The sequence below is a fragment of the Papaver somniferum genome, unplaced genomic scaffold (genome assembly GCF_003573695.1).
Source record: "Papaver somniferum cultivar HN1 unplaced genomic scaffold, ASM357369v1 unplaced-scaffold_117, whole genome shotgun sequence".
Classification (NCBI taxonomy): Eukaryota; Viridiplantae; Streptophyta; class Magnoliopsida; order Ranunculales; family Papaveraceae; genus Papaver; species Papaver somniferum.
In genome coordinates this window covers 10,032,061-10,040,861 of record NW_020620714.1, presented here as the reverse complement: position 1 = coordinate 10,040,861, position 8,801 = coordinate 10,032,061, and the positions used below count along the sequence as shown (strand labels likewise).

Here is an 8,801-nt window from a genome sequence, read left to right as displayed (position 1 = left end):
ATTGTGTCGCCAAACTAAGCACTTCTTACTTTAGTCGAAAAGTAACTTTTCAAGGTGTATCCCAACACCCTCTAAGAACAAGTGCTATGAGTTGAGAACTCTTATTCAAGATGAATGAGTTTGATCAAATTAGGTGGTACTATGGGTAGTGGAGATGTCCCCTTTGACCCAAACTTTTTCACACACTCATTTAATTGAAGGGGTATCAAAGAGTCTAGACTAAGAAGCACATGATCAACCGTTTGAGAAAAAACTTATGTTGAGTGACACATATAATCAGCCTCCTGACTATATGTATATATATAAATTATTTAATGAATTTGGGAGACACATGATCAACCGTTTGAGTGAGATTTTCATCCAAGAAGGCACAAGATCAACCACTTGAGTGAACTTCTTATCCAAGGAGGCACATGATCTCTTGGATGAATTTTTCTTCCCAAACGACACATAATCAACCTTTTGGGTGGAAAACACTCCTTCGTTCAGTCTCTCCCTCGCTGAAAATAAAAATGTTAATTCACTCAGTGCCCACACCCGATTTGGTAGTGAATGTCACTCATTCTATAACCCTTCCTAGCTCTAAGAACAACCTCAGCTGTTTCTGGAGGAGTCGAAAAATAATTTTTCAAGATGTATCCCAACACCCTCTAAAAAAAGCTCTAACAACGTCTTGCGTTGCCTCTCGAGGAGCCGGTTGCCAAACATGCTCTTAACCAGAAAAGGAAACAAAAAGATCTTCTCCTATATGAATCCAACGCGTGTTACATAGTAATCTCCAAAAACTAACGGTAGGTAACAGTCTAAACCGAGTTCCCACTTGCTAGGTAGGCCACTGCCTCGTCACTTAGCCTCACAACAACAAAACCCCAGACCCACACAGAAGTTAGGGTTTTAAAACACAACATCTCTCACTAAACAAACCCCTTTTTTCTTTCTTCCTCTCTGGAATTCCATTTACATGTTGCGGCGCCGACAAATCTAAACCTAATTCACACATTTCATCAAAAACTTGTTATGCATCATATCGAATTCCAACCTTAGATTGATCGATTGATTGAAGCTAAGATTTAATCGATTGATCTGGTGAAGATGGCGGAAGGCGGTGTAATTTGCACTGAGCTGATGCAAATCGATGGCGGGGGTGGTGGAGAAACTGTGACTTTTTCACAGAGGAAGCTTGAGTTTCATCTAGCTAGAAAACCGTGTAATGTTTTGAGTTCTTCTACGAGTGGGAGTGATTTTCATCTGGAGACATTGAATCCGGGTGTGGATTGTTCTGCGAAAGGGAGTGGTGGTGCTGGGAGTAAGAGTTTGGTTTTGGTTGAGAAGAGATCTGATGGCGGTGCTGGAGATGGTGCTGCTGAACATGGGTTGGATTTGGAGCTGTTTTCTGGGATTACGTTTCGGAGAATTGTGAGTTAGGGTTTAATTTTGATGGGGTTATTTATTTATTTATTTAGGGTTTATAATTGTATTTGATTTGGTTAAGATTTCGTGGTTGATCTGTTTGTTTTATGCATACATTTGATGATCTTACCTAAAAAATTGATTTTTTTGAGCTGCAGTAGTTTTTGTGACTAACCCCTGAATCGGTTTTATGGGTCTTAGTGTAATTTTGATTTGATTTTAGGTTTATGGATGATTTTTCCAAATGTGGGTTGTTCTTAATTTGATTAGGATTTTGCTATTAGGGTTTATGGAAGGTTTTCCAGTGAGGGTTGGTTTTGTTTTTAATCTGCTATTGATTGTTTTGTTGTGAGTCTAACAGTGGATGCATTTACAGGGTGCTGGTTTGCAGAATCTGGGGAATACATGTTTTCTCAATTCCGTATTGCAGTGCTTGACATACACTCAGCCCTTTGCTGCTTACTTGCAAAGTGGGAAGCATAAATCATCTTGTGAGTGTTAATCTTTTGTCAATTTTTTTGATTGTGTATTTTACATATCAAGGGGGTAGCGGTATGGGCTGTGTTAAAATTGATGGTATACTAATTGTGGTTCACTATTTCATGTGCAGGCCATATCGCTGGTTTTTGTGCTATGTGTGCCATTCAGAACCATGTTAGCCGTGCTTTACAATCGACCGGAAGAATATTGGCACCCAAAGATCTTGTTATGAATTTAAGATGTATCCTTTTAATGTGTGCCGATATTCACTTTTTAATATGTCATGTTAAATCATTTTATGACGGTGGTACTTTGGTGGAAACTGATTCACTCGGTAAGCCCAGAATCTACAGTTTAATACTACATTGTCAAACCCAAAATGTTTGATTATGACCCGCCCATCATGTAATATAAGCACATCATTCTAATTCATACATGAGACCTTGTACTTCTTAACCCGGTATCAGGCATATCTCGAAATTTCCGCAATTCTAGGCAGGAAGATGCACATGAATACATGGTTAACTTGCTGGAGTCGATGCACAAATGCTCCTTGCCTTCTGGGGTGCCGAGCCAGTCATCTGGTGCTTATGAGAAGAGCTTGGTACATAAGATCTTTGGTGGTCGCCTAAGGAGTCAGGTAACTGATCCAAGGATTTCTGATGAACATTTCTCTGTTCTGAGGCTTAGACCACCTTTTTAACTCTTATGTACCTGCTCAGGTGAAATGTACGCAGTGCAACTATTGCTCAAATACATTTGATCCATTTTTGGATTTAAGCCTTGAAATCAATAGAGCCGATTCACTGCGCAGAGCACTCCAACACTTCACTGCCACAGAGCAGTTAGATGGAGGGGAAAAGCACTACCAGTGTCAGCGCTGCAAGCAGAAAGTTAGGGCACTCAAACAGCTCACAGTCGACAAAGCTCCTTATGTTCTTTCTGTTCATCTGAAGAGGTTTGGTTCACATGTTCAGGGGCAAAAGATAAACAAGAATGTCGAATTTGGTCCCACTATGGACTTGAGACCATATTACAGTGGTCCTCATGTAAGTGGAATATTTGTTGTTTGTTATTGTTGCAGTAAATTAATATTTACTTTCGTTGGATGTTGATTACCAATTTATTTTGGATTGATTATTCATACCTTGATGTTGCAGCAAGGTGATTTAAAATACACTCTATACGGTGTTCTGGTTCATGCCGGCTGGAGTACGCGTTCAGGCCATTATTACTGCTTTGTTCGCACATCTACTGGGATGTGGCATTCTCTTGATGATAACACGGTATAGAAATTGACTCATTAGAATAACCATTCTTAATCCTCTTTGTTACCACAGTACCTGTTGTTAATGTTCATTTCTTAATACCATTTTCTGATTATATTTTTGAAAATGTACAGGTTCGTCAAGTTAGTGAAGAAGTGGTGTTACAGCAGAAGGCTTATATGCTATTTTATGTCCGTGATGTAAAAAGCCTCGCTCCCATGAAGCCAAATAATGCTATGCGCAAAGAGAACATGATGTCAAGTGTGGTTGGAACGAGAGATAACCTTGTCCCCAAAGCAGGTCTAAAAGAGAATATATCAAATGGACCTAGCATGAACCAAGCTTCTTTACATCAAAATAAAATTCAAGAAATGGCAAAAAGTTCTCCCTCGTTGAAGGACCCTCTGAGACAAGTCTCAAATAAGGAACTGCCAAATGGGCCTTCTACTTCACACTCCACTGGTGTCAACAATGTAACAAATTGCTTACTGGGATCTGCTCTATCAGGAGATAAAAAGATCGCTTCTCCAGAAGACAAAATTATTGCTAGCACTCTTGAGCATAAGGTTGCTAATAGTGGGGCTGAGGTCATCTGTGAAAGTTTGTCTCAAGGATCTGATAAGAATTCCGGTTTATCAAATGCTGCACCACTTAACTGCAATGGACTTCAAAAATCTTCTGTCACAAGGGAGGTAAGAAACCATCTCGTTTGCCTCTCTCTCTCTCTCTTGTGGACATGTTATATGTACATTATATCTTACATACTCATGTTATTTTGTGTCTAGGTTGGTGTTGATGGAAAGCTTGCTACAGGAAATTCGTGCACGAGGGTCAGTAGTCTCGAAACTGAGAATGCTAAACTGGTTGCGCCTTCACCTCAAGTAGGGGATAAGAGCAATCAGGTATGTAATTTTTTTGTTTGTGTTTAAAGATTGATGGGAGGGCCTACTCTACTAAATCTGAGACTGCTTGTATTTCAGGACAAGGGTATTGTATTAGAGATGAGTTCCAAAGATAAACTGTTCCCGAAGCAAACAGAACCTGCTCTCAAAGTAAAGGAAAATGGGTCAATGAAATTGGGCGGCCAGTTATCCATGGCAAATGGGTGTGATCCAAAGAAATCTGTTGACAGCAAACATCGCCCAAACAATACCCTGAAGCCAAAGAAGAAGCTTATGAAATCTAGGCCGCTGAGCTTACATCTTGGCTCAAAACTAATGCTGAAGGCATCTCTAAAAAAGAAGAAACTCAAAAAGAAATCCAGGAAAACCAGTGAAGTTGATCTCAGTTCAGTTCGCTCTGAAAAACAGAAAGATAACTCTTCTCTGGGTTCTTGGATCAGTGATTTAAAGATTGAAAAAGTAGTAAAAGATAGCAATGGTGATTCTAATATCAGTAAAGATGGTGAAGTTAGGGAGAGAGCTTTTGTGAACGCGTCGGTGGGCTTACATCTTGACTCAAAACCAATGCTTGAGGCATCTGTAAAGAAAAAGAAACTCAAAAAGAAATCCAGGAAAACCAGTGAAGTTGATCTAAGTTCAGTTCTCTCTGGAATACAGAAAGACAACTCTTCTTTGGGTTCTTGGGTCAGTGGTTCAAAACTTGAAAAAATAGGAAAAGATTGCAATGGAGATTTTAATATTACTAAAGATGGTGAAATTAGAGAAAGAGCTTTTGTGAATTCTGCTGTTCTTGCGACTGAAAATTCATCAAAACAGACTTCTAACTTAACCCATGAAGGTACTAAGTGTGATGCCAGAGAACCTGATTCTTCACATGAGAAGACTAACAATAAATCTCAACAAGACTTGGAGAATATGCTTACAAGAGGTCGCAGCGGTGAGCTTCTTTTTTCTTTTTCAGTTCTTCCTTTCATTTTTATGCAATCTTGCCTGTATGTACACAAGGATTCGAATCTTGATTTGAAAAACAATCGTTCTAGACGAACCGTGTTTTGGACAAGCCAAAAACCGCACGCTCACAGAATGTGAGCCCCGCCCTTCAGAGACTTGCAGGGGGTGCTGGTTTTTGGAGCCCACCTGTGTGTGAGCGGTTTTTGGCTTGTCCAAAAGGCGCAGTACTTAGAGAATTTTTGTTTGAATAATACCTGTGCATAAATTAATTACAGGAATCGGACAAGTGTTTGCTTATTTAGGAGATTTTTGGTGCTTTTTAATCTAGAGTTTTCATGGCTTGTAATTATTGGTGTCTAGTAGGGAGCAGTATATGTCAATCAGACCAAATTCCACAGATATTGTTTAGATAAACCCAGGTGTTGTTATTACATGGATAGGATAAGATAAAATCAACTAATAAGGATAGGTTCTAGAGCAGTTATTACGTGGATAGTATAAGATAAAATCAACTAATATCTTGAAGGTTCCTTTTTTGAACGAATTATTTTATCTCTGAAAATTGTAAAGATCTGAATATCTTACTGCTTATTATTGCAGTGGATCCCTGGGATAAGGCAGCACCCCGATCATCTTATGCTCCGAGATGTAAGACTGAAGAGTCCATTGGTTATGTCCTCGACGAACGGTAAGTTACTTCACACCTTTAATATAGTATATCTGTTGTATAGTAGAGTTGTTTGTGGCAGCAGCATAAGCCATATTATTACTTTAACTAGACAGACCATTTTAGTAGCTTCTGACGTGCTGTTAATATCCACTACATTGCTTAAACTAGATAGTTTTTAATACCTGAAGTAGTATTTCGTGGAACCTAATGGCTTGCACCTTAATTGATGATTGGTTAAATCTCGACAGGATGAGGTCGACATGAATAATTTTACTTCACTCGATTATTATCTGATCAAAAGGGGATAGCGTACTTAATCTTTGAAACTGTTTTTGTTTTCATCACATTGAATATCCAGTTTACTTAGGGGTGCACAAGATCCCGGTGAAAAAGTGGTAATGTTAAGACTTTTGCACTTGAGGCGATGGCCCTTCAAAGACCAATAAATCTTTCCTACAGTATTGTAAATAGGGAAGAAATATCTCATATTTCCCCTAAATATACTTACATGGATGAAAATAGGGCAGAAATATCACATTTATTTCTCTAATTACAGCAGGCTTGAAAATAGTGTAAGAATGCATACACGTGGATGCATTTACAAACTTGAAAATAGCGATGAATCTTCTAATTTTGTTTCTGTGAAATTACTTGTGCAGGGATCGAGAATATTATCAGGGAAAGAGGAAGAAGGTAAGGGAGAAGAAGAATGTATTTGATGGAACAAATGTATTTCAGCAGCATGCATCTGAAAATGGCCACCCCAATAAAAAAGCAAGAGGGATGGACAAAAATAGCTCTGCTAGCCGACCTTACAGGATACCAGCAAAAAATAAATAGTGGTGATGTAGAGCAACATCTATTGGTTATTTGCCTACAGAGGTGCAATAATATCCAAAAGATTCTTTTTGTCTTACTGTAACACTTGTCCGAGATTTTCAGACCTAGCTACTTCTAAACAGATGAGGAATTAGGGGAAGTGAAATTGAGGATATGTCTCTGTTTGTGAGAATGTATTTTTAGTATCTAAAAACAGAGACATTCTTTTGTTTCGTTGGTCCTTTTTATTTATTTTCTTTTCTTTTCCGCGGTAATTGATAATGTCTCTGTGAGTTTTTAAACAGAACAATGAGTGAAAAGTGGAATAATTGCTTTTTGCAAAGTTGTATTAACTAATAGATAATCTTAATCTCTACAAACTGGATAACAAAAGTAATGCTGTTAACTGATTGGAGTAAGGAAAGCTGTTCCAGCAGGCTGAGATCCAAATCCATTAATCCATTCATGCAGCATTCTAGTGCTGGATTTTTATGCTTCTGTTCAGATCTCAGGTGAACCTCAAATTTTGGACCTTCCATGTTGCACTTACGCACGTGGGATCCAAAACATTAACTATTCCTTGTTTGACTTCGAAATGCAATTGTAGTGCGTGGAAGGTGACAAGCCACCTGTTCTGTGTTATTGTAGTACTTTATTTGATTTATGCAGGCTTTGGTGTTAAAGTCTATGCGATGCAACGCTGGAATTCCTCGTGAACAGCTTTAACTATTTCGTACACAATAATACAATGTGGGGTATGCACTATAAAGTGAGTTGAATCCACTGGATAACTTCAGAACTCAGGCAAGAAATTCAGTTTGAGATTAGATCTTGAATCCATAAAAATGTCATCTGGATTTGGCAAAGAAGCTTGGGAACCATTAGCTGAAGCAGCAACTGCCTCTACAGAGAAAAATGGTGAGACTAATTTCTAAAATCTACCTGCATCTTTTCATTTCTTTTGTGACATGCACATGTATACTTATCAGCTCATTATGATCTGTTTACTAGGGAGATGTAATATGATGATGATAGCAGCAGGATCAACTGCAATAGCAAATTTGAATGAAGTTATAGAACCTGATAAAGTTCTAACTCAGAGCCAATTTCAAAATTGGAAAGTCTACGTGAAAAATGTTTTGGTTAGCCGGTGTCTTTAGGATGTTGGGGGTGCAAGTGATCCCATCCGGACTCGTGATTACCTGTGTATAAATTGTTCAGCGTAAGTAAGGCGATAAGAATGTCCTGCAGACGAGAGATGTTGCCTTACACTCGTATCGCGATTTCTAGATGAGAAAAATGGATGAAGGACACATCCCAAGCACCTGCGATAGCTATGTTTGCAGCAGCTTTTAAACTACCTGGTGGCAATGATAGAGATTAAGACTTCAATCGGCTTTCATTTTCTTTATGGATTCAGATGCAATTTCACTCTTTGATTCGTGCACATCTATCTTGAAGTATGATTGTCACAACTCTTATAGCCACAGTTATGTTTGCAACAACCTTTACAATACCAGATGACATCAATAGAGATACTGGCCTTCCGGTGGTGTTATTGCATTTATAGGATCGGATGCAACTTCAATCTTAGCTTTTGGTGCACATCTGCGTTGGTGTATGCGTGTCTCAACACTTATTGACACGGTGATGTTTGCACTCAACTCTTGTTGCCACAGTTATGTTTGCAGCAACTTCTACAATACTTGGTGGCAGCAATTGAGATATAGGCCTTCCAAGGTCTTTATAATGCAGTTTCACTCTTCGCTTTGTGCAAAAGTGTCTTGGCGTATGATTGTCTCAACTCTTAGCACCACAGTTATGTTTGCAGCAGCTTTTATGTGGCAACAATTGAGATAGATGACCTCAAATGCAATTTCCTTTTTTGATTTTGTAGATTGTAGTTAGCAATGTTTCATTATATGTGAAACGAATCATGTTTCTATCAATTGATGAAATTTGGTCCATGTTGAAAATGTTAGAAATCTTTATGGAACAAATACAACTTGGATTCAGTTATGCTTTTCCAGCTTCATTAAAAATGCAAGAAAGTAAGAATACACCCTTTTACTGCTTATAGTGTTAGCTGGGTTAAGTAAATACTCCTTCTGTTTCTGGAAAAGAGATACTATCACTTTTACAGTTCGGCTTGGTTTTATTTTTAGATCCGTTGAGCATCACGTTTCTCACTGTAATATCTTGCACCCTTCATAATATCACTTCCCAAACTCTAAATGCCACTTTCATGATATTGAAAAAGCACAATGTTTTTTTTTTCTTTTTTTTTTCTTTTTCTTTGAG

The 8,801-nt window shown here is 38.3% G+C and overlaps 1 protein-coding gene and 1 long non-coding RNA gene across 2 annotated transcripts; both read left to right on the top strand.

The window, feature by feature from the left end:
* Positions 1-914: 914 nt before the first annotated feature.
* Positions 915-6,857, top strand: LOC113329574 (ubiquitin carboxyl-terminal hydrolase 23-like). Its single transcript, XM_026576432.1, has 11 exons — positions 915-1,416; positions 1,787-1,901; positions 2,021-2,131; positions 2,358-2,530; positions 2,613-2,939; positions 3,051-3,176; positions 3,293-3,850; positions 3,944-4,060; positions 4,139-4,997; positions 5,612-5,699; positions 6,341-6,857. Exons 1-11 carry the CDS (start codon positions 1,093-1,095, stop codon positions 6,519-6,521), a joined length of 2,979 nt encoding a protein of 992 aa, XP_026432217.1. The 5' UTR covers positions 915-1,092; the 3' UTR covers positions 6,522-6,857.
* A 367-nt stretch (positions 6,858-7,224) lies between these two features.
* On the top strand, positions 7,225-8,467 carry LOC113330207. Its single transcript, XR_003350111.1, has 2 exons — positions 7,225-7,418; positions 7,512-8,467. It is a non-coding gene; the product is annotated as an uncharacterized LOC113330207 (long non-coding RNA).
* The last annotated feature ends 334 nt before the right edge of the window (positions 8,468-8,801 follow it).